At 44.1% G+C, this 25,432-nt stretch overlaps 1 protein-coding gene across 13 annotated transcripts in view; it reads left to right on the forward strand.

Annotated features, from left to right (window-relative positions):
* LOC144668247 (A-kinase anchor protein 13-like) overlaps window positions 1-25,432 on the forward strand; it is a 385,814-nt gene that overhangs the window by 347,728 nt on the left and 12,654 nt on the right. For all 13 annotated transcript variants that reach the window (XM_078530039.1, XM_078530037.1, XM_078530033.1 and 10 more), the window contains 10 exons: window positions 1,813-1,938; window positions 2,050-2,167; window positions 3,354-3,602; window positions 4,956-5,032; window positions 8,884-9,065; window positions 10,085-10,167; window positions 12,062-12,250; window positions 16,728-16,889; window positions 18,266-18,336; window positions 23,744-23,785. In XM_078530039.1, coding sequence (XP_078386165.1) covers window positions 1,813-1,938; window positions 2,050-2,167; window positions 3,354-3,602; window positions 4,956-5,032; window positions 8,884-9,065; window positions 10,085-10,167; window positions 12,062-12,250; window positions 16,728-16,889; window positions 18,266-18,336; window positions 23,744-23,785 — 1,299 coding nt within the window. The remainder of the gene's footprint in view (window positions 1-1,812; window positions 1,939-2,049; window positions 2,168-3,353; window positions 3,603-4,955; window positions 5,033-8,883; window positions 9,066-10,084; window positions 10,168-12,061; window positions 12,251-16,727; window positions 16,890-18,265; window positions 18,337-23,743; window positions 23,786-25,432) is intronic.

Raw genomic sequence — 25,432 nt, forward strand, 5'->3', positions numbered from 1 at the left:
GACACCCTGGCCCAGCAATTGAAAAATAAGAATGTAAGGACATAGGAAATAGGAGCAGGAGTAGACCATACAGCCCCTTGAGCCTGCTACACCATTCAGTATGATCATGGCTGATTTTCTGCCTCAACTCCTCTTCCCTGCCCACTCCTCATATCTTTCAATTCCCTTAGTAATCAAAAATCTATCGATCTCAGTCTTAAATATACTCCATGATGGAGCATCTGCAGCCCCCTCAGGTAGACAGTTCCACAGATTCACAAACCCCTGCATGAAGAAATTTCCACTCATCTTGATGATAAAATGTGTTGTATTCCCCCAAGTATGTTTATGGGTTCAGGCTCTTTAAACAAATAATTTCTTCCGAGGTGTTTTTTGAAGATTTCAAGATGACAGTCAATAGATTTTGATCGGTAGGGCTAACAATTGATATGAGTTTGAGCTGCTGATCAGTCATCATTGACAGGCTCAAGGGGCTAAATGGCCTACTCCTGTTTTATGAGTTTAATATATTTTTTTTAAAGCAATGACTTTTTGTCCTGATGCACCCCTCCCCTCCTGGAAGTGCTGCTTCATGTTAGGATGCAGATCGATGGTCACTGGTTGTCTTCCACTGCTTTTAGCCAAGTTTCCAATCTTTGAGTGAAGTCAGATGATTACTATTGAAAGGATATTTGATGTGAAAGGTCACAGACGAGCCTGATCAGGGCCTCGCCCATCATCCACATGTGCAATCCTTCCAGCAGATGTGACTGGATAGCAATCATAGAATCGTACAGTACAGGAAGCCATTCGATCAATCATGCCTGTGCCATGATTTAGGGAGAAAGGAAGAAGAAAGAACTTACCTTTATATAGTGATCTCGGGATATCCCAAAGCACTTTACTGCCAATAAAGTATTTGTGAAGTGTAGTCAGTTATAATCTAGAAAATGCAGCAACCAGTTTATGGTTGGGGAAGCAAGAAGGGGGTGTTTGGCCATGATGTGGGGCAGACTTGATTGGTCCACTGGTCTTTTCCTGTCTGTCAATTTCATATATTTGTAGGTAATCTGTTTTAGTGATACTGATTGGGGGATAGGTGTTGGTTGGGAACTGGAGAGAGTTCTTCTGTTCTTCAAAATAGTGCATTGGGATCTCTCACATCCACCCAAGAGAGAAGACAGGGCCTTGGTTTAATGTCTCACCCAAAAGATAGTACTTCTGACCATGCAGCATTCCCTCAGTTCTGCACTGGGTGTGTCAGCATAGACTGCGTGTTCAAGCCTCTGGAGTGGAATCTGAACCCACCTGTTTCTGACTCCGAGATGAGAGTGCTACCCACTGAGCCATGGTTGACACCACAAATAAACAAGCTACTGTGATCAGCTAACTTGGCAAAGATTTGGTACTTTCATGATCTGTTTGAATTGACACCAAACTGGGCAGTGATAGAACAACCACTTAGAACACCAATATGCGCAAATCAGGTGTGCATTGGTTTCTGAACTTAGTCTCCAGTTATAAATAATGGCATTGTCATTATGACGCAGGGGGGCTGGTGTAGAGGGACAACACCAATTGGAGTTAAATTTTGCCACGAGGGGTCTGCACTGTCGGACATTCCACCTTTCGAACAAGATGTTAAACAGGAAAGGTTATGGCAACTCCCTTCATAATCTTAAAAACCTGAGCGTTTTTTTCATTATTCCAAAGACTCTTGAGGTCAACAAAAGCATCTCCTCCTTTCTCAACCATGACACCTACTTAAGGATTTACTTGTAATGATAATAGTCTCACTGTCTTTCACGTGTAACATGATGTTTTATTTGACAGTTCTCTGGACCAAGTGCTGAGCGCATGAAGAAGACCTATGGGAAATTTTGTGGGCAGCACAACGATGCGGTGAATTTTTGCAAGGAGCTCTTGGCACGAGAAAAGAAATTCCAGGCCTTTGTCCGGGTGCGTTGTCAGTTCCATTCACCCAGACGTCTGCCAGTTGACTGTAAAGCTGAAGAGTTTGAAGTCTGCTGCCTCATACTGGTCCTATAATGTTTTATTTTGTATTTCCAGAAAAAAATGAGCAGTTCCATAGTTCGAAGATTAGGAATCCAGGAATGTATATTACTGGTTACTCAAAGGATAACTAAGTATCCAGTGATAGTCCAGAGGATAATACAGCACACCAAAGGTAAGCAGCCGGCCTGTGGGATGGTCCAATCCCTGTCCTATCAGGGGAGCTGATTCATTCTGAATGTCTCCAGTGTCTGTTTCTCCCAGTAGTAGGAGCACCACAGACATAGGAATAGGCGTAGATCATTCAGCCCATTGAACCTGTTCGGCTAGCTGTCATTCTGGTTTAAGGAATGGTTCCTTCTGTTGGTTGTTATCTTTTGACCCCAGGCACTGTCTGCCAATGCTTGGTGTCTAGACACCATGTGCAGTCCACACACCCACTGAACTGAAACCCGGCATACATCACTGCAGACGAAAATTGAAAAATTAAGTTTACAATTTGTGATCATACTGTGGTTAGGATTAGACAATAAGAGCTGTCAGTCATTATCTCAGTTTTTTTTTAATCAATCCCATTCAGGTGGATAGGATGCCTTGTGGTAATTTTTTACAGGAAGATGGAGCAACTGAATGCTTGGGAACTATAAATTCAGTGAGGCACCAATCTTAAAGCCCATCCCACCTGCATTTCAAGCTAAAGCTAGGACGCTTGAAGCAAACTCCAAGGAAAATATGGGTTAAAGCGGTACAAACGAGGAAGGCCATTCCTGTCTCTTAACTCACCCACCCTACAGTCCCCTAACATAGCATCTGGAATGATTCCAGAATTTTCCTTCCATTAACCTGTGGAAGTCAGTACTTGATGTTGTGAAGGAAACCTGCCCTAGGCCTGCCCTTACCTCTGATTTGTGAAAATCAAGTTGTGGGGAATTGGTTACGTGTTTCTAATTTTTAAAAAAATCCTAGTTGGGCCCATCATTACACAGAGAATGTTTCCTCTTGTGAGGAAGAGCATAACTAGAGGCCAACAATATAAGATAGTCACCAAGAAACCCAATAGGGAATTCAGAAGAACCTTCTTTACCTAAGAGTGGTGAGAATGTGGAACTCACTACCACAGGGAACTGGTTGAACTGAATATTATTGATGCATTTAAGGGGAGGCTACACAAGCATATGAGCGAGCAGGGATTGGAGGGTTACAATTATAGATTTAGATGAGGAATGATGGGAGGGGGCTGAAGTGGAGCATTAAATGCTGGCATGGATAGATTGGGCCAAATGGCCTGTTTTTGTGTCATATATCCTATGTAATAGCTCTGTCTATTCCAGTGTAATTATTCTTTTCTCTTGTCTCCACAGAAAATGATGATGATCATGCTGACCTCACAAAAGCACTGGCAATGATAAAAGAGGTGATTGCAGCAGTGGATAACAAAGTAAGTGAATGTGAAAAGAAAACCAGACTCCAGGAGATCCACAGCAGAACGGAGACCAAAGCAATCATGAGGCTGAAGAGTGGCCAGATGTTTGCAAAGGAAGACTTAATACGGAGAAAGCTGGTACACGATGGACCTGTTATGTTAAAGAATGCAGCAGGAAGACTAAAAGGTACAGCCTTCACACCATTTGATTTATGAAGTGAGAGTGATATCTCTGAGGGATGTTGGTTGGGTTAAGGCAGGGGTCCACTGCCTATGGCAGAGAGATTCAGTGATGCTACATGTAACATTTCCCCTCCATATGCCAATCTGCAACCAAGGGAGTGAATGAGGAGTGAGTGATGCTATCAATTGCTAGGAGAATACTTCAGCATTACAAGCTGGGTGTCTGTAATTCTCATTTACTCCCTTTGTAGCAGTTTCCAGTTGGTCCACCTTGTGTTTTTATAATGGTATAAAGGCATTAATCACTCATAAGGATTGTGTAAATACGTTATGGGTTTGTTGATTTAAACTAGACACAGGAGAACATACATACATGGGTAGAAAGCTTGAGGACATCAGCAATAGCACTGAGTGCACAGTGTTCTGCTCCAAGCCAAAGAGAAACTGAGGCTGGATCACATGACATACTGGATCACATGATAGCATGCTGCTATCCCTTAAAGGCATATTACAACACACCTAACCCTATTGATCCCAAATTTGAGTGATAACCTTGATATATTTCTAAATCTAATCACCCTGTGTCCTTTATGCTGCCAGAATCTACATAGTCCCTTTCTGAATCTCATCATAGCTTCTTCTTGCCCACCCTTGCTCATGATTTGTCCTATATGGTTTTAATGGAAGAAAAAGTTGTCAAACATTTCCATTTACCAGCGCTATGTACTAGTAAGCAGCACAGCTTTCAGTTTAAACTCCAGCAGTGTCTCTGCAGATGCGTTGGGTCCCCCAAACCATAGTGCTTGGCAATCAATGCCTAAAATCCTTGAGGTTAGATGGTGGAATTTGAATTCAATGAAAATCTGGAATTAAAAAAAAATCTGATGATGACCAATTGTCGTAAAAACCCATCTGCCCTTTAGGGAAGGAAATCTGCCGTCCTTACCTGGTCCCACATGTGGCTCCAGACCCACAGGAATGTGGTGGACTCTCAAGGGCAATTAGGGATGGGCAATAAATGCTTATGAGTGTGTATTCCATATCAGTCAAATGGAAACTGCATATGTGGGTTAGGGTGGGTAATGGGTTTCTCTGTTTGCCAGTCTAGGAGAAAAATAATGTGCATGGAGCACTATGCCTTTGTGATTCCCTTTCCCTCCCCACCACCACCACTACCCTGACGATCTGCTGATCAACCTGCTTTAACATATGCAAAAGATGAGCAATCATCAAAATAATAACCTGCAGCAAATCATCTAACTCGGAGTTGATGTGACATTGTAAGCTCATTTCATGTGGTGATGACTTTTTGTGCTTCAACTGCCTGTGTCTAAGATGTTTTTCTCTTACTGTGTAGAAGTCCAGGCTGTGTTGCTTTCTGATGTGTTGGTATTTCTTCAAGAGAAGGATCAGAAGTATACTTTTGCTGCACTGGTGAGTTAGAATTGCTTTGAGGTTTTATCGTTTTTGAATATTACTTGGTTCAGTTGATGGCACAGTTGCTTATGTAACATTCTGCACAACGCCTTGCTGACATATTAGCTAATAATTGAGTCTCAACCATGATATTGATTCCAATTCTGGTCAAATAAGGAAAGACAATAATAAACATGCAGATAAAGGCTGCTCTAATCTATATGAGTTAATTGGGAATCTCACGTTTGCATTTTTAGATGACGACGCAATTCAATTCTATACAAGAGCTGGGCTAATGCAGTACCGAGGGAGTGCTGCATTGTTCCTTCATAGCAACATAAAAATGGGAATGGGCATTCATCCTTCAAGCTTGTTCTGCCATTCAGTACTTGATTCAAGTAAGGAGGGATGGTGGCATAGTAGTATTGTCACTTGACTAATAATCCAGAGATCCAGGGAAACGCTCCGGGGATCCGGGTTCAAATCCCACCACGACAGATGGTGAAATTTGAATTCCATGAAAATCTGGAACTAAAACTCTTGATTGCCGATTGTCGTAAAAACTCCATCTGCTTCACTAATGTCCTTTGGGGGTTGGTTAGCTCAGTTTGTCCCTTCTGATATGCTGGTGTTTCTTTAAGAGAAGGATCGGAAGTATACTTTTGCTACACTGGTGAGTTAGAATTCCTTTGGGGTTTGATCGTTTTTATATGTTACTTGGTTCAGTTGATGGCACCTTTTGACTCCTTTTGGGGGTCAGTTAGCTGAATTCCCGTACCGGCTGAGGTCATCCATGAAGGGCCCCGCCTTCTCAACCTGGGTGGTGACCCTCAGGTTAAACTCACCACCAGTCATCTCTCGCTAACGAGAGAGCAGCCTATGTTCCTCTGGGACTACAGCGATTTTCATATATTTAATTTCGATTCAAGTGAAACATTAAATCCTCTCGCCTGTTTGGGTGGCTGTTGGAAGCTGCTGCAGGAAGTCAGTAGGGTTGGCAGTTAGAAGAGATGAAATCACAGTGGACTTTCTAATCCAAGCCAACTTAAAATAGATAAAATAACTGGGAAATTCAGGAGTGGAGTCCAGCCCCACCTCTTGCTTCATACAAGATGTCTCCATTGTTGATACTCCGTTCCCTCCTTTGGCGCGCAGCGGTTTTGGGTGTGTGTTTGCACTTGAATAATTTTACCGGTACGCTTGTCTGTTGTTTGGAGAGGCCGAGGGAAAGAAAGGCTTACATTAATTCAGCTTCTCACAACCAAACGCCTCCAAGTATTTCCACAGCAAGCTATTGCTTTTAAAGTGCAGTCACTGTTGTTACACCGGGAAACATGGTAGCTGACTTGTGCACAGCAAGATCCCACGGGCAAGGCTTTTGTTCCCAGTCGTAAAAGCAGGGAATAAGAAAGCTTTGTGAAACCTGGTGTGGTAATCCTTGGTCGTTTTTCCAACCTGCGCAAACTCTGATTTGATCATGTTTTGCACTCTGGCGTTGGCATTAATCCAATAATTTGAACTCTGGCTAGTGACTGTGTTCTTGCTCAGGATTTGTAATGAGATGTTGCAATCACAGGAAATAGGCTAAACTTTTAAATTATTACATGTTTTATTTTGGAGTGGGAAATTCCTCTATTGTGACCATCTCAGTCTTGAGCAAAGAAGCAGCATGTGTCACAAACTAGTTCACACATATCTGCAGGCTTTTGGGCAACCTAAGGAAAGATAAGATATTTATCATACTCCAGTTACAGAGTTTGCTGACATTCACCATCCAACCTGTCGCCTGAAGCGAGCTACAGCAGGATGGTGCTTCCCATGGAGCTGCACTGGAGCAAAGGGAGGATAGAAGCGGAATCTTGGACAATCCCTCTCCATCTCGCTTTCCTCCTTTTAAGAAACTCCTTAAAACCTATCTCTTTGACCAAGTTTTTGGCCGTCTGATCTCATTATATGGCTTGGCTTATTATATACTTAGTTTTACAATGCTCCTGTGAAAACCCCTGGGACATTACATTACAGACACTATATAACTATAAGTTGTTGTTGTATCCTGGAGGAAAATGCCACACAGCTTTGTCTACAAACAGCAACTGGAACTATAGGACATGTGGGAGGAGAGCGATGTTTGGGTCACCGCTTGTTAAGTTGCTACAGCCAGACTTCCTGTCTGTCACATGTTTGACATATTACTTGTTCAGTCTCTGAGCAGTTTCTATTTGTAGTTAAGAATGATGTCACTGTGTGGCTTCTTTAACACTTAGCTCACTAGTTTTAGACTTTGAGTAATCAACAGGATGGATCTTTATATATTATCTGCCCCAGCCCCAGTTAATAGGCTCTTTAACTGGCCCAGCCAGCGAAGCCCACATCCCGTGAATGAATAAAATAAAAAATAATTGCTGGAGGTCCATTCGGATTAGGACATAGGAGTTGGAATGAGCAATTCCAAAGAATTAAGCTGAAAGGAGGATTCAGTGACACACTGCCAACTCTCTCTACCCCAACTGCATCATATACCCTGCTTTGCACTATTCATTGTGAAGGTGTTTTTTTTTAATTCGTTCATGGGTTGTGGGTTTCGCTGGCTAGACTGGTATTTATTGCCCATCCCTAATTGCCCTCGAGAAGGTGGTGGTGAGCTGCCTTCTTGAACCTCTGCAGTCCAAGTGATTGGTGATGATCTCCACTGTTTCTGCTCACCCGTTGGCAGCAGTGGTAAAGCAACTGGGTGTGCGATTATCTGGTGAATACCACACACAATTTCTGATTCCTGCCATCACTAATGCTGGTGTTTCTGCAGGATTTCCTGAAGCTGCTGATGCTGTTGGATGCCTTACTTGTCCACATTATAGCCTAGCATAGAATGGCAAATCTAACTGATCTGCTGTAAAGATCTCCCTCCCAAAAGCTTGTGCCAATGCAAAGCACCATTGTACTTCACTAGGTCCTTAAAATGTTTCCCTTGCACATGAGAACACTGTAACATTTGAACTGCCTGTACAGGATGTGCTTCCGAGGTTTGTCATTCATCCAAACACCATGTCCTGCCCAGCATAGCTGAGCTTTCATTGGCATTGTCACAAAGCGGTTTGATTTTCCAGCACCTCCATATCGGGTTCCTGCCCTTTCACATGCATCCTGGAGTCGAGCCTTGCTCACCACTGGGCACAATCTAACAGCACTCCCATCCCTAGCTCCTCATATTACTTCCCCATCAGCCTGTACCAATTGTTCATTTTCATGTGATTTCCTCCTTTATATTTTAGTCATATTGTATTCCTCCTCCTTTCTCCTAACCTGCCAACCAAAGTTATGACTCCCAGGGTACAGCAGACTGCTAGAAAATTGTTATTGTTTCCAACTAGTCATCCAAGGGTATCTGTCCCTCTTTCTCTCTCTCTCGTTCTCTCGCGCTCTCTCTTTCGCCCCAGCTCCCCTCTCTCACCCCAACTCCTTTCTCAGCCCAGCCCCCTCCCCTCCCTTCCTCTTGCCCCATCCCCCTACTCTCCCTCCTCTTGTCCCAGCCCTCCTCCCCACCCTCCTTCGCCCCAGGCCCCCCCCCCCACCCCCCCGGCCTTCCCACTCTTGCCCCAGCCCCCCTCCCCTTCCCCCTCTCGCCCCAGCCCCCCTCCCTCTTGCCCCATCCCCTCCGCCAGCAGGATCTTCCATTTCCACAAAAGTCAATGGAGTTTTGAACAGCTCACCGCATTTTATGGACCCCCCCCACCCTCCTGCTGCAGCTGGGCCCAATGTTATTCTTGGTTCCAACCCCATCAAGTTACTCCATCTTTTCATTCTTAGATGAAGGGGTTACTCCTTTTTTTTTTCTCAACCCATTGACACCTGTTTTCTAATACTTCTTTTAGGACCAGAAGTCTACTGTGGTGCCCCTGCAGAAGCTTATTGTACGCGAAGTGGCACACGAGGAAAAGGGGTTATTCCTCATCAGTGCCGCAGCCCAAGTACCGGAGATGTACGAGGTACACGCCAGCTCCAAAGAGGAGAGGACTAACTGGATGCAAATCATTCAGCAGACTACAAGCACAATGTAAATAGCTTTGTGTAGGAGTGTGAGTAGTACCAAGCAGAGAGTGAAATAAATAGCTGACCCACCCCCTTGCCAATCATCTCATTAATATTTCAAACATTTTTCTTATTTTGGCAATTTTCAAAGAAAACCAAATCCTAGCAACCTCTCCTGGTACCTGTTGGAGTTAGTAGAATTTACATGCAAGACCGACAGCCAAGGAGAAGAAAATTATGTTCTAGCTGAGAAGGAAGTTCTTGGAATTGTGATTGTGAAGCTCAAATTTCCCCTTCACCTTTTATGAGCCACAATTTACCCTGGTCACCAATTATTGCTCTCTCATTGGTCGGTGACCTGAGGAAAAGCATTCTTTTAGCAATATTTCTAAGCTAGACCATCACTTACTAAACCTGGGGAGACCCGAAACAAGGGATGGATACTTGCATTGTTCATTGCTGGCTTCAAAGGGCCAATTTTCCTACAGCTTTGGCCACAGAAAGCACCCATTAGGAATTCACTAGAGTGCTGTTCTCAGTTTTCTGTCTGTGATGGATAGTGAGCTCACTCAGCATTACCCAGTTCGTGCAGCTGGTAAGTGAAAATCCTTGGTACAATTGGTAAAAAGGCCCTGCCAACAAGATAACTGCCAATATAACCCTCTTCACCAAGTGGGGTTCTGCCCATCACCTCTTTTTTTAATGTCACTTGGCAGGCAACTTATCTTTTACTAGTAAGAAATTTCTAATGGTGCCCAACCTTTTAAGTCCTACCTTTCCAAGTAGGAGTCTTTATCACCAAGGACAGGAAGCTGGTCAAAGGCCGGGACCATTCTACTCTATTCAATCCGATCAATGTATTGTGATTGTTCATTTCACCCATAAGAACCCATTTGATCCTTTATGGGCTCCCCACCCTCACTACCTGCCCAATCTCTAGTTTAAGGGACATTAAGTTTCTTTCTTCATCTCTGCTGAGTAAAATCCAACAGTGCTGTGAACATCATTTCCACCTTTAACCCTCTGTTCTGGTTTGTCCCACAGGGGGCAGGATGAAGATGAAGGAATCCCGAGTGAGTCTGAGGAAGACAGGCGGCAGCTAGAGAGCAGAGCCAAGGAGCTAAAAGGTACATCTGCTTTATTTAATTGGATATACAGAGACACACAAAATCACAACTGAAGGCTTCAGACCTGAATAGCGAATAAGGACGGGGCCTGTGCCAGAGTTTTGGTGTTTGAAAATTCCATTGAAAAGCTTAAAAACATTTGCACTCCATGAGACACAAAATAGGAGTGGAGGGGATAATGAGCTTTTATTAAGATTATTGATGTCTGCTCGTTTGGAGATTGTTGGACAGGTCATTCAAAACTGGACAGTCAATGATGTACAAGTATGGGATGCATTATATTACTGGAAGGAGGGAGATTCAGTTTTTCTTGTCAATTTTTTTCTCCACCTCTCCATTTTGAATGTGGTATGTTGCACACTGGAGGTGAGGTTCCAGTGCATAGGTTATGCCTCTCCAATCATTCATGAGTGAACTTTGACAGCAAATACCAATGAGTTGCGCTATTGGGAGGGAGGGAGAGCATCATCATCAAGTCATATTTATATAGCATCTTTAACGTAATAAAACATCCCCAAGAGTCTTCACAGGAATGATCATCAATCAATACTTGCACAAAGTCAGAGCCTAAAGGACTATCTGTGTGTGCCCTGACTTTCAGAATTTGCTTGACAGGTCATCAACAATGAGTACACATGAGCATATGATGTATTCTATTACTTAAAGGGCAGACTTTGAATTTTCCTTGCCAAGATTTTGTGGCTGGCGGGGGTTATTGGAGGCACACGTCCACTCACCAACAGGGGTCACTGTTTAGCAATTAGGAAGAGGAACCGGGACTGAATTTCCTCTCGCTGTCCTGCAGGCAACTATTGCACATCTACAGTCAATTGGGACTGAATTGTTACAGGAAGTGAGCATACCACTTACAAAAAGTTTGCTTTTGTACAAGTTTTTCATCAATTTATGAGAAAATATAAATGAAAAGCTTGCTAAGGAAACTTTTTTATTTTCGTTAGCATCTTTATTTAACAGAGTCAAGGAAGATTTAATAGAAGTTCTGTTTAGGTTGCAACCTGAAATCAAATACAGTGATTCAGTGTTTTTTTGCTATTAGAGGGGAATTCAGTTTAATCAGGAACTGATAACTGATCATAGGCTTAATTTTTAAAATGTCACTTTCATGTTCACTTTTGCCTGGTGAGATTTTTTTGTGGAAACGTTTAGGGATTTTTCCCCTCCCACTTCTCTTAACGTCTGGGATGAGGTTCCACAGGGGCCAGCAGCCATGTAACCCTTCTGCAGCTGTGAAGTTGGGCATGGTCAACATGATCACTTCAGTTGGTTCCCATCATCTGAAGGGATCAGAGAGGAATTTTCCAGAGTTCTTCTTCCCTTATTGGCCCTGGTGGGGGCGGGTGATTTGCCTCTTCCAGAAGATTACGTGGCTACAGGTGGGGAAAGATCTCGTGGGGCGGTAGAAGGGGTATAATGGTAATGATCCTGTCTTCAAGTTTGCGGCAAGACCAAAGACTGGCTGCTCTTTTCCTGCCCATCTTTTTTGCATATTCTATATATTTAACATCGGCTGCTACTTGCTTTTGTAGCCTCAGAGCCAAGATCAACTCCATCTTCAGCAAAAATACAAGCGCACTTTGCTGCAAGAGGTACTATATACAGATCAACAGTGCCCTCTTCCCTAGCCCCAGGGCATTGATACAAATTGCAGAACCCCAACTGCCAACCCATTGGAATCCACTGACTCGGCATCAAGTTAAGATTGAACCTGAGGCTTTCAGCCGTAATGTTGAATACCACTTTGGTATCTTCCCTCTCTGATTTACTTCCCATTCTTCTGCTGTGTTGTTGATTTTCTCCTCCCTTTCACCCTACCCGCATGCTGTGCGACAGTTTAATGGTGTTCAGTAATTCCATTTTATTCTTTGAAACACAGAGAAGCTGCAGGAAAGAGACCAACAAATCCTTTCGCTCTTGGAAGAGAAGCTGAGACTGTACAAGGAGATGGTGGAGACCAGTGGGCACGAAGAAGCTTCTCAGAGTCTGAATACCAGGAACTTCTTCAGAGCAAATTTAGAGGATGCCCCAAAGGGAGAGTCACTGCTCAAAGACGCAATGAAAGAAGGTCAGTTCAGAACAAAACTGGGGTCAAACTGTGATTGGTCATATATTCCTGGGGCTGTAAATGCAACATTTCATTCAGTAAAAAGATGATAAAATTCTGGAACAGGTCATCAGTGGGCATGTCAGGGCAGAAAACCAAGTGAAGATTTTACAAAGAGCTTGGTTAAATTCATATTTGGAAAGCGGATAGAGGACCTTTGGTCCTAAAATCACAGTCAGGAAGCTGATGAGTGGTTGTTCATGGGTAGCCTAAATACAGCAATGGTCTTCTGTTCAAAACATTACCATGTAGTTAAGCACCACTCACCGGTCTATAAACAGAATTGGCAGCCTGCACGATAGAAATGGCAGAGCACCAAATGAATTTAAAGGACTCTCAATAAATCATTATTACCCCAGTCCTGGAGGTTGGCAATTCGCAGCCCCATGAGAAAATCTTATTTTCCTATGATTTTTTTTTTTGCACATCTGACTCATGCCAAGCCGTTCTGTTTACTAACCGACTCCGAAGTGGTCTTAAACCAACAAACAGTTGCAAGTTATTACTTTAAATGGCGATGTGTGGCCTGTCAAGACCAAATAAGTGGAACCTCATACCCAAGTGAGAATAGCAACTGAAAATTTCCTTTACATTGAGATTTTTAAAATTTTCATGAGTGGGACATGGGTATTGCTGGCAAGGCCAGCATTTGTTACGCATCCCATGTTGCCCTTGGGAAGATGGTGGGCCACCTTACTGAACCACTGCAGACCATATGGTGAAGGTGCTTCTTCATGGTGAAGGTAGGAAGTTCCAGGATTCAAAAAGAAGGATCCTAGGTGAAGGGCAAGACCCCTAGGTGGAGGACACTAACAATGTTGAAATGACATGAGCTGGGGCTTTTTGACACACACTGTCCCTGAATCCCATTGTGTGACAACACCAGAGCATGGCATCATTCACAGTATAAACTGAAGTGATGAGTTCTACTGTCCTGTTCGCTGCTCCAATGGCTCAGAGGATAATTACACTACCCAGTGTGGTACTGAGCTACGCAGATCACTGAGGTCCCAGGTTCAATCCTTGGTCTGTGCTCATTAGGTGATATAAGCTGGAGTTGAGGCTAGGGCAGTCCCGTGGGTTTCGGTGCCCCTGTGCTTATGGGAGTTGGTGCAAGCAGGGAGAGTAATGGTAGCCTGCATTTCTGATCCCTATCTGGTTGTCCCTGGTGGAAAGTGCACGTGTCCATGGTTGAATAGCCTAAAATACAAAAGCTGTCGCTCGGTTGAAATTCTGGAACTCCTAACCCGTCAGCACCTTGGCCACACGGGTTGCAATGGTTCAAGAAGGGAGCTTGGCACCACCTTCTCGAGCCCAACTAGGGATGGGCAATAAATGCTATCCTTGCCAACAAAGCCCATATCCCAAGAATTAATTAAACAAAAGCCTGAGTCTTCAGTAGAAGACGGGAACAGAAAACTGATTAGCTCGTGCACTTTTCAGACATGCAGCAGCTTGCCTAGAGAGATAGGAGATCAACATCACTGTGCTTTCGTTTTGCAGCCTTTTTGATACTATTATCTGTCCAGAAAGTGTAGTCGCTCTGTACACATAAACTGCTGACCATATCCTGGAAATTACCAGGCAGGAGATTTGCTTCAGTTGAAATCAATCAAATCGCAGAGTGCAATCTGAAGGCATGAAAATAAGCTGAGAAGATGCAGACAGACAAGAACAGTTCATGTCCAAACATTTTACTCATCCATGTGTGCAACATTGATGTCTGTTTCTCTGGTTCATTGTGAATTGTTTGTGTTCATCTGAGTGAGGAAAAAGAATACTTTGTAGTTTCAGCTTCCAGCGCTGGGACTGGGACTGGGCCTGCCTGGTTCACGCAATAATTCGGGCTGAGAAAGGCCATTCAACCCAACATGGTTCACCCATGCAGAAAATCCTAATTTCCTCTCCTCCCATTTTAGCATCCAATTGTTTTTTTTAAATTATTCCAGGGTTTTCACCCCCACCCCCCAAACTGCTCTATCAGGGAGTCCATTTCCAAGCAGTGATCATTCTTCCTGTGTAGAATATCCTTGCAGTAGCTCTAGGTTTTCCCTTTTATTAATTTGAACCCCCTGTCCCTTTCCCTATCTTGTATTTTAGTCTGATGCCCTCCATTTACCTGTTACACGCTGTCTGCTATCTCGTGTGCCTCTAGAAGATCACGACTCTCATCTCCTTTCAAACCTAAGCTTTTCTGCTTTTTGCTTGTAACTCAAATCTTTGACATTAGGAATCAGATCTCACACAGGTTAGGTGTCAAGTTAAGCAGCCTCTACGCTGTCCCATCAAATATTCCCAGGTCAGGTCCAGAATGGGTTAGATGCAAAATAAAGCTCCCTTAGCAAAATTTGCTGCAACCACAGATGTCCCACAGCAGCCATGTGTCATTTCCACTTGCTGCCTTGTAGCCCCTTTCAGTGAGGTTGCAAATTTAACGGCAACCGAAGGGGGCGCTTTTCTGACATGGGCCATGTCTGTTGAATGCAGTATTGCTTCTGCCCAAATTCATTTTACACCGGGGCCCTTGCCGACAACACAACCTTTCACCAATCTGTCTGGGTTGGTGCAAGTAAGGTCAGTGCCTAGCCCACGGCACTAGGCAGTGTTTGGTCTTTGATTAGCATTTCTGTGCACTGACTAAAGTCAGATGGAGAAATTGCCAATTGAAAAGATACTTCATTTTGGATAGACAAGGATGGTGATGGTGAACCTGTGTTCTTCCATTGTACACACACGCGTTGCTTCAGGCCCCCAATACCCATTCCTGTTTTTCCTGGGGAACTCTCCTCGCACAACGTCCTTCAGACGAGTCAGTGAATTGTACTCTCACTGTTGCGTGAAGCACTCCAAGGTAACCTCCCCTGTTAATTCTTTTACCCTACTCTCGCCACGTGGAAATACCAGAGATCAATATGGGATGAGAGGGTTGTCCTGTGAAGATAGACTAAGTTGGGTCTATACTCCCTGGAGTTTAGAAGAATGAGAGGTAATTTCATCGGAATATAAAAGTTCCAAAGAGGCCTAATGGGATGTACGCTGAGAGGTTGTTTCCCCTGGCTGGGGAATCTAGAACACTGGCACAGTCTCGGGATAAGGGCCTGATCATTTAGGACCGAGATGAGAAATTTTGTCACTCAAAGGATTGTGAACCTTTGGAATTCCCTGCTCCAGAGGGTTGTGGATGCTCCATTGTTGAATACATTTAAGGCTGGGATAGACAGATTTTTGATCTGTAAGGGAATCAAGGGATATTGGGGGGAGTGGGTAGGAAAGTGGAGTTAAGGCCAATGATCAGCCATGATTGTATTGAATGGCGGGGCAGGGGCGGTGGGCTGTATGATCTACTACTGCTTCTATTTCTTATATTTTTATGTTCTTTATCCTCCCTTCCCTTCCCCCATCAATCAGCATCTCCCTAGTTCAGCATCAAAGCTTGAAAATGAAGTCTGTATCCATTAGTGTTTGTCCTCACTCCATACAGCTCTTTATTTTAACGATCAGTACTGGCGAGAGGGCTATTTTGAGATGCCACAAAGATCAAAACAGATTCAACAATATTCAGTTATCGTATTAACTTTTATCAAAAGTTGCAGCCAAATATTTGTTGCATGAACTAGAGAGTGTCTAATGGCAGAAGTCTGCTTAAACGCAAAATCGCCCACTGTTATGGTTAGACATTGTAGCCTTTCTAACTTGGGTTGTGTAGTGCACTAGAGTGAGCTCCTGGGGCTTGCAGGTATTTTACTGCTGGTGCTGGAGGTGTTGGGCTGGTGCTGGTCAGCTGTGCCTCAGTTGGTAGCACTCAAGCCTCTCGAGTCACAAGGTTCCAGCTTCCAAGACCCACTCCAGGACTGGAGCACAAACATCGAGGCTGACACTCCAGTGCAACACTGAAGGTGCGCTGCGCTGTTGAAGGCACAGTGATTTGGATGAGACGTTAAACTGGGGCCCCATCTGCCTGCTCGGGTGGGTGTAAAAATTCCCATGGCACTATTTCAAAGAGGAGCAATGGTGTTATCCCTGGTGTCCTGGCCAATATTTGTCCCTCAATCAACATCACAAAAACAGACTTTCGGACACATTGCTGTTTGTGAAAGCTTGCTGTGCACAAATTTGCTGCCACATTTTCTACACTGTAACAATGGCTACATTTCAAAAGTCCTTCATTTGCCATTGTAAAGTATTTTGAGATGTCCAGTGGTTGTGAAATGCAAGTCTTCCTTTCTGGGACTGGAAGAAGTTTCAGGGCCGAAATTCTGTGTGTTATGATGTGCAAGAAAGTGTCACTCACCTTGAGGTGGGTTAATTGTGGGTTTTCTTGGTCTATAACATCCAGTAGATGTGCCTGATTGACAGCGCTGACCTGTTTTTGTGATCGTTTTCTCTTGATTTGTTCTAAATTTCTTCCAAGTGTTGACTGAACTCTTTTTTTATCCAGTCGAAACTCTGCAGAACGTCCTGTCTCTGAGCTTTGGAGGTGCTATCGGACAGCAGACAGCCAGCATGGCAGAGCAGGAGGGAATCACGGGCCACATCTCCTTACCCAGGCGGGCCGAGACCTTTGGAGGCTTCGACAGCCATCAGATGAGTGCCACGAAAAGTAAGTCAGTTTTAGATCGAGGGGCTGATCCTCTTCAAAGCAGGTATTATATCTACCATCAAAAGAAGACAGAGTGAAATGGAAAACTTGCCCTCAGACCCTTGCAATGTGCCAATGGAGCTTGTCTCAGCCAGGACAGCAGTTGGTATTGCAACAATAATCCTGTGCTTAGGGACGAGAGACGTTAACAGCCAGAGTTCCTGATCATTATTGAATGACCTCTGCTAGAATATGTACTTGTATGAATAGTGGGTGAAAACTGGATCAGGCTTGGCTCTGGTCTCCTTCGTGATTAAACCGATTGCCAATTCTCAGTGCCTGGTCCAGGGTTCTCCAATAGGAATAAGTACTGCAGCAGGAATGAAGGGAGGAAAGAGTGTTCAACTCTAGATGGCCAGGTGGTGAAGGTTAGAATTTGAGCCCAATCTTTTTACACTACTTTAAGCTTTTAGTTGCAGAGACACACATTACAAGCATGCACCTCCAAACCCAACCACCATAATTTCAGTCTGCTGCTAGGTGAATCCCCAGTTAATGCCCACCATCTGAATACAATTAAACACTCAATTACTATACGTTTATCAAGAGTATCAGAGCCATGGGATAGAACTGTGCCATGACACAAGTCAACTCCTTTACTTGGGAAAATTGATGGGAATGAAGTAGTCATATTGTGTGCTGGGGTTCACTGAACACAGCACTCCAGATGTGGGGTGCTCCCCTCTTGGAGTTTGGTGTTGAGATGTTCCTGTCCAACTGCTGCATCACATTACCTTGTTTTTCTGACTTGGTGATTTAAAAAAATATATATATTTACTTCTCTTCTTATGTTAATTATTTGGTCTTACATTTATTAGAACGAAATACATTTGCACGATTAGAGAAAGCCAGATACAAATGCTACCTGAATTCTCATTCTCCTCTTAAAATCCCTACTAAAGGCTTGCCTCACCTGCCTCTTATCATCACAAGCCCTCCACTTGCACCCTGCGCTCTCCTGCCTACAGTGCATCTCAATCCACCATCAACAGAAACATCCCGCACTCTGGAATTCTCTTCTCAAACTTTTTGCTTTTGTTAGCCCTCTGCTCACTTCAAAAGTCTTCCCAGAATTTGCCTCTTTGACTGTGCCTTTTACCGCTTGCTTAAGGGGAAAGCTCGATAACTACATGAGAGAAAGGAATAGAAGGTTATGTTGATAGGGTAATATGGAATAGTGCATGGACCAGTTGGGCCATATGGCTGGTTCTGTGCTGTAAGTTCTATGTAATTCCATTACCTCTTGCTCAATATCTGCAGCTCCCTCTGTAAAGCACTTTACATTGTTTCTCTGTGAACAAATTCTCGGGGCTAAACTGCAGCATCTTTATTTATAGATGGAGAGAAGGATGAAGTGGAAGATGGGCAAGACCTTCGCAGAACTGAGTCAGACAGTGTTTTAAAGAAGGTAAACTATCCTCGCCAAAACATCATGCAAATAGAACTTTCTTTAACTTTTGGGATCCACCTCAGCAATACATTAAAGATGTATTGTTCAGGTATTCAGGCCAGTGTTCCTTCCTCAGCCATGCCAGCCAACAAAACAGACACCAACCCTGGAGGTTCATTAACATGATCTCTTGCATCTAGCCTCCCTGCCCAGTCAAACAGCCTTTCTTCATCACCTGTTTAAACTTTTATACCTAATAAAAAATGTTCATAGAAAATTAAAATGAACACTTTTTGTGCCCCCCCCCACCGGGTTGCTGATGGTATTGTCCTCGAGATTAATCTTCCATTCTTGCAGACACCAGGGCAATCCTGGAGTGTTGGTAACCCTAATTGACAAACAGCTCTGTTTGTGGGATCATTTATGTTCCGTGTAATTCTAACTTTTGTGGTTAGTGCGCCATCTAGTGGCTTAGTTCTTTAACTGAATCTTGCCGTGCATAAGGGCCACATGGGGGGACTCGATGAATTCCAAATCATGATCCTTTCTACATTTATTTCAAATCTAAAAATTATGAATGATATTGTCCCATCTTTGAATTTATAATATAATCTTGTAATATAAACTAAATTGATTCCTGGGATGAGAAGGCTGCCCTACGAGGGGAGATTGAGTAAAATGAGCCTTTATTCTCTGGAGTTTAGAAGAATGAGAGGTGATCTCATTGAAGCATTTAAAATTCTTAAAGGGCGTGACAGTGTAGAGGAGAGCCTAGAACTCGGGGTAATCATCTCAGGATTAAGGGTCGACCATTTAGGACTGAGATGAGAGAAATGACTTCACTCAAAGGATTGTGAATTTTTGTAATTCTCTATCCCAGAGGGCAGTGGATGTTCAATCATTGAGTATATTCAGGAGATTGATAGACTTTTGGATACTAAGGGAAATGGGTATGAGGATAGGGTGGGAGTTGTGGTTGAAAGTCTGCCATGGTCTTATTGAATGGCAGAGCAGACTCGAGGGGCCGGATGCTCTACCTCTGCTCCTATTTCATATGTTCGTCCTTGATGGTCAATGTCCAGTGATGTGACCCTGCTCTCTGTGGTGACCCATTCTGTCACCTTTGGCAGAAACAGATGAGAAGTTGGGAGGATCTTTACAAACCATCAGCACTTCTTACAAAAGAGTCCGCTGCTGAAAAGTGTCTCTTTAATGCATCAATTGAAAACCAAATGGCTTTTGTCAGTGGAAAGATCAGGCCAGTCTCTCTCAAACTGCAATCTGTCAGAAGGCTTGGTTTTCTGTCAGGTTTTCGAGTGGCTACTGTCAAGATCAGAACTGAGTTGAAAGCCAGATTGCAATTCATCAGGAGGTGTATAATGTCAGTGTTAGTCGTAAGCTGCATGTTCTTGTTGTTAATTTGTGTATAACTCAAGCTGCCAACACTAACACTTCCAGGTGTTCTGATTTAAGATTATTCCACCAGTTAGGCAACAGAGCAAAAAACAGAAAATGCTGGGAATATTCAGCAGGTCAGGCAGCATCTGTGCAGAGAGAAACAGAGTTAACCTTACAGGCTGATGAGCTTTGGCCAGAACTGGAAAGTGTTGGGGATTGAACGGGATTTTAACCATAACAAAAGCTAAGAAAGGGGAAGAGGAGGAAGGAACAAAAGGGATAGGTTAGAAAACAGGAGCGATTAAATGACAAAGAGATGATGGTGCAAGTCAAAGGGAGTGATAATGGGACAAGTAAAGTAACAAATCTGGGTGTAGCGGAGGTGTAAATGGCAACAGCGGCATACAAACATTCAAATTAGGAGCAGGAGTAGGCCACTCGGCACCTCGAGCCTGCTCTGCCATTCGTAAGAACATAAGAACTAGGAGCAGGAGTAGGCAATTCAGCCCCTCGAGCCTGCCCCGCCATTCATTACGATCTTGGCTGATCTCATTTTGGCCTCAACTCCAGTTTCCCGCCCTTTCCCCATAACCTTTCAACCCATTACTAATTAAAAATCTGTCTATCTCCTCAAATTTATTCAGCGTCCTGGCATCCACTGCTCTCTGAGGTAGTGAATTCCATAGATTCACGACCCTTTGAGAAAAGTAATTCCTCCTCATCTCTTCTTTAAATCTACCACCCCTTAGCCTAAAATTATGGCCTCTTGTTCTAGAATGCCCCACAAGGGGAAACATCCACTCCATGTCTACTTTGTCTATCCCCTTTAGCATCTTATATACCTCAATTAGATCTCCTCTCATCCTGCTAAACTCTAGTGAGTATAGGCCTAAACTGCTCAATCTTTCCTCATAAGACAAGCCCCGCATCTCTGGAATCAATCTAGTGAACCTCCTTTGAACCGCCTCCAATGCAACTACATCCTTCCTCAAGCGGACCAAAACTGTGCACAGTACTCCAGGTACGGTCTCACCAATTCAATAAGATCATGGCTGATCTGAATGTAACTTCAATCCCACATTCCTGCCTACCCCCGATAACCTTTCACCCCCTTGTTAATCAAGAATCTATCTAGCTCTGCCTTAAAAATATTCAAAGACTCTGCTTCCACTGCCTTTTGAGGAAGAGAGTTCCAAAGACTTGCAACCCTCAGAGAAAAAATTTCTCCTCATCTCTGTCTTAAATGAGCGACCCCTTATTTTTAAACGGTGACCCCTAGTTCTAGATTCCCCCACAAGAGGAAACGTCCTCTCCACGTCCACCCTAGACCCCTCAGGATCGTAAAGGTTTCAATTAACTGCTGTCAAAAAAAATGGAAGCAGTGATTGTAATCTTAAATTGTTGAACTCAAATGTTGAGTCCAGGAGGTTGTATAGTGCACCGTCAAAAGATGAGGTCCTGTTTCTCAAGCTACCATTGAGTTTCATTGGAACAATATAGGAAGTCAAGGTTAAAGTGAGAGCAGCGAAAACAACCAAACTTTTCCAAAGTTCTAGGCCTACAGACGTCACAGGACAAGCCAGCAGATAAGAAACTTAAGCCTTTGTCTGTCACACAAGTTTCATATCCCACACTTCGGAAACTTCTGATTTAAATTCTCATTGCTGTCTTTCAAAGCAATCTCCTTGCCAAAAATACTGATGAAAGAAAAACTACTGAAAAATTCCTTAATCAGAAATGTTGTGGCATTTCCTGAAAGTTTCAGTGGATAATTTCTCTGGGTTTTTCCTCATTCTCTCTGCCCAGCTACGCTAAGGCTAATTGTGTGACCCTCAGATCTGGAGTTCTCCTAGTCAACCTTGCCATTGCCACCGAGGGACATTTGTACTCAAACCATGGAAGTTGGGGGTGCAGGCATGTCAACCTCCGTTGCCTCATAAATCAAAAGCAAAACTCTTAGGCCTGAATCTCCCGGTCGGCAGGCGAGGGTGAGCCCCGCTTGCCGACACGTAAAATGACCCGTGGTGACATCGGGCGTGTGTCCCGACATCACAACACATCATTCCAGTCTTCAGTTCGGCGGGCGGGCACCAGTGTCGGCTGCTCACCTGTTGAACTGTCAAAGGCCTATTAAGGCCGTTAATAATCTAATTAAGCTGGTTGTCTGGTCCGCCCGTCCAGCCTTAAGGTTGGCAGGCGGCAGGCGAAGAGCCCAGGCGGCCTTCGCATTTATCATGAAACCTCATCCACGGGCGGGGTGAGGTTTCATGAAGCGTTTATAAATTGAATAACAATTTTTATTAAAATTCATTGATATGTCCCATGACACTGTCACATGAGGGGACATGTTTGAATATTTTTTTTTTCTTTATTTTAATTCTTCATAATCAAATTAATCTCCCTGAGGCAGCTCCGTGCCTCAGGGAGATTTCTGCGCTCTTTCACGCGCATACGCGAAAGAGCATAGGCCCTGACTTTCCCTCCTCCCCCACACCCGCACAGGGAGCGCTCAGCGCTTCTGGTTGCATGCCACGCTGGGCGGGCCTTAATTGGCCCGACCACACAAAATGGCGATCGTGGGCGGCGATTGGCTGCATGCCTGTCTGCGCGCGCTGATCCCACCTGTCGGGGAGAAAATTCACCCCCTATGAATCAAGATATTTTATATAAAATTCATAGTGTTGCATTTTTCCCCTAATATAAACCAATAGAGATTGACAGTTGGTTTATAAACCTCATCAGTGGTTTATTTAATCTCTAACCGGTCAGAACTTGTAACAAAAGCTATATTACTACATCTGAAAATGCTTTATAAAAAAAACTTCTGAACAATCCTACCAGTATGCATTTCCCACTTTGCCCACACAAACCAGTGGAGTTAATTTACAAGTTAATCCCAGTCTTGTGATGAGAGAGTCCAGCCCTACTAGAATCATGGAGCCAGGAGCCCCAAGAACATTGTACCTTGACTGGATTAGCCCAGGTTCCCAAGGCTAATGAACCTAACCCATTGCACAAACCAGCTGTCCACCTCCTGCATTTCAAAAACTCTGCAATCTGAGCCGAGTTAAGACCCCAAAATTGAATCTAAAGTAGGAATGATGGAAAACTCCAGATTCAATGGGTCACACTTATTCCCCTGTGTTGGTGAATCCCATTCTTTAAAATAAACACAACCTGACTGGATTAATTGGGCTCATTCTCTTTCTCTGGACCCTAACTGAGATGAAGGCATCTACCCTAATCCTCTGCCCAAAATCAGCAGTTAAACCTGGACTGGAGTTCCCAGGACAAGCTGCTACTTTTGGACAAGTAACAGACGCTGGCCTGGAACCACCTCTTCACCTGCTGATTTCAAGAGTCACATCCATCGCTGGGGTGTTTCACACTGCTGTTAGTGGCTGGTGGCATGTGTGCGCTCTCTACCCTGGTTCTCTGTCACACTCGCAGTTTCAGTCTCTCTCTCCAACTCTCTCTCTCTCTCTCTCTCCAACTCTCTCTCTCTCCAAATCTCTCTCTCTCCAAATCTCTCTCTCTCCAAATCTTTCTCTCCAACTCTCTCTCTCTCCAACTCTCTCTCTCTCCAACTCTCTCTCTCTCCAACTCTCTCTCTCTCCAACTCTCTCTCTCTCTCTCCAACTCTCTCTCTCTCTCTCCAACTCTCTCTCTCTCTCTCCAACTCTCTCTCTCTCTCTCTCCCCAACTCTCTCTCTCCCCAACTCACTCTCTCTCTCTCCCCCCCACAACTCTCTCTCTCTCTCTCCCTTTCCCCAACCATCTCTCCGCCACTAGCCTTACTTCTAACCTTTCATAACACTGATGTGAGGGCAGATAGACCATGCTCACTTCAATCTGACCCAATTTTTGAAAAATCCTGGAACTTCATGGTCCAATGGTGAGAGGGGCTCAATTGTATTGAGAAACCTGGTCCCTGTTGGGGATGCATATTGTATGCATTTTTGTTTTGAAGTTTACCAAAGATAGCCTGATTAAACATCTCAAATCTGTATTTTCCCTTTTGTAATAGGGACTGACTTCGAATCTGCTGCTGCCAATCAGAAAGAATGAGGTAAGACTGATTTTTATAAACAGACTGACAGGTATATTTGGACAAACACTGAAAATTGAAGACTGCAAATAATAAATGTTCAGCTGTGGGTTGCGCGATGTAATAATGTCACAATACCCAAAACAGAGAGCCTAGTTTCTGTATTTTCTGCCATTTCTGTAACAAAAGGATCATCATTTTTACTTTCTTGTTGATTTCACTCCCAGCATTCCGGGTGGGGTTCTGGGTTCCGTATTTACCAACTGCCCTTCAGTAACTCACCGAGGTGAGCTAGACTCCACATTCTCAGCCCAGACTGTGGTTGTCCTCCAGTCCAACCCATTCCTCGCCCAACTTTGATTCACAAGATGCTTACAGATCACAAAGTCAAAGCCCTGTTAGATTTTTCTTTAAAACTAGTTTGAATGATGGGGCTGGATTTGCATCCTCGAGGCGGGGAAAATTGCAGGCTCGGCCCACCTGCCTCGTGCTAAGTGCCAGGAAAGATGGGATTTTCATTGTCGGGGGGGTAGGGGTGGGTGTGGGCTGCAGTCGGGCCAGCCAACCTTGGAAAAAGTTTGGAGGCTGCTGGGTGTGGAGGCAGGCTGGTTAAAAGGCATCCAAGTTACAATGAAACAAGTAAGGCCTTCGAGTCCTCACCCCTCACCCTCGGCCCTTGTCCCTCAGTCAAGAATGCATCATGAAGTTTGGCTCAGAAATCCATTAGATTATTGAAACACCTCAGCCCCAGTGCAAACATTGCTTGATTGACAGCTCTGGCTTTCTGATCTCTTCTGTCAATTGCACAATGTTTATTTATGAAATTTAATGAGGTTCAAGTACTTGCAGTTTCAGCTATTCATACTTTAAAGGGTCTGGATGATTAACATTTGTATTGACCTGGAGTAGAAATGAGTTTTTTTTAGAGAAAGTGGAAAGTTATCAATGAATGACTTATTACACATCCTATTGTCACTTTAGGGTTCATTGGTTCTATATAGTGTCCCATGGGTGAATGTGCATGGAAGTGCCATACCTTTGCATGGGGCGAGGGGGGGGGTGGGGGGGCATGAAGAGGACCTTTTGAACTTACTTTTCAAAAAGCTGTGTGTGTGTGTTTGGAAACATGGGCCTGAATCTTCTGGTCAGTGTGCAGGGGTGGGCCCTGCTCACCGACGCGTAAAATGAAGTGCGGTGACGTTGGGGTGTGCATCCCGACGTCACCGCGCGTCAGTTCGGCGGGCGCACAGCCGACTCGGCTGCGCGCCCGCCAAACTGTCAAAGGCCTATTAAGGCCATTTAACAAATTCAACTAATTGTCTGGGCTGCCGTCCAACCTTGAGGTTGGTGGGCAGGCGAAGAGCCCAGGCGGCCTTCGCATTTCTCATGAAACCTCATCCACGGGCGGGATGAAGTTTCGTGAAAGGTTTATAAATCAAGTAAAAATTTTTATTAAAATTCATTGACATGCTCGTGTGACACTGCCGCATGAGGGGACGTGTCTGAATAATTTTTTTCTATTCGTTTTTTCAAGTTTTCATAATGAAAATAGTCTCCCTGCGGCAGCTCTGTGCGCTCTTTCGCGCGCATGCGCAGATCGGCTATGCGCCTGCTCCCACCCAGCCCGCACGACGGGGAGAACATTCTCCCCATGAAAGGATAAAAGCG

Source organism: Cetorhinus maximus, chromosome 26, assembly GCF_964194155.1.
Source record: "Cetorhinus maximus chromosome 26, sCetMax3.hap1.1, whole genome shotgun sequence".
In the NCBI taxonomy this organism is placed as follows: Eukaryota; Metazoa; Chordata; class Chondrichthyes; order Lamniformes; family Cetorhinidae; genus Cetorhinus; species Cetorhinus maximus.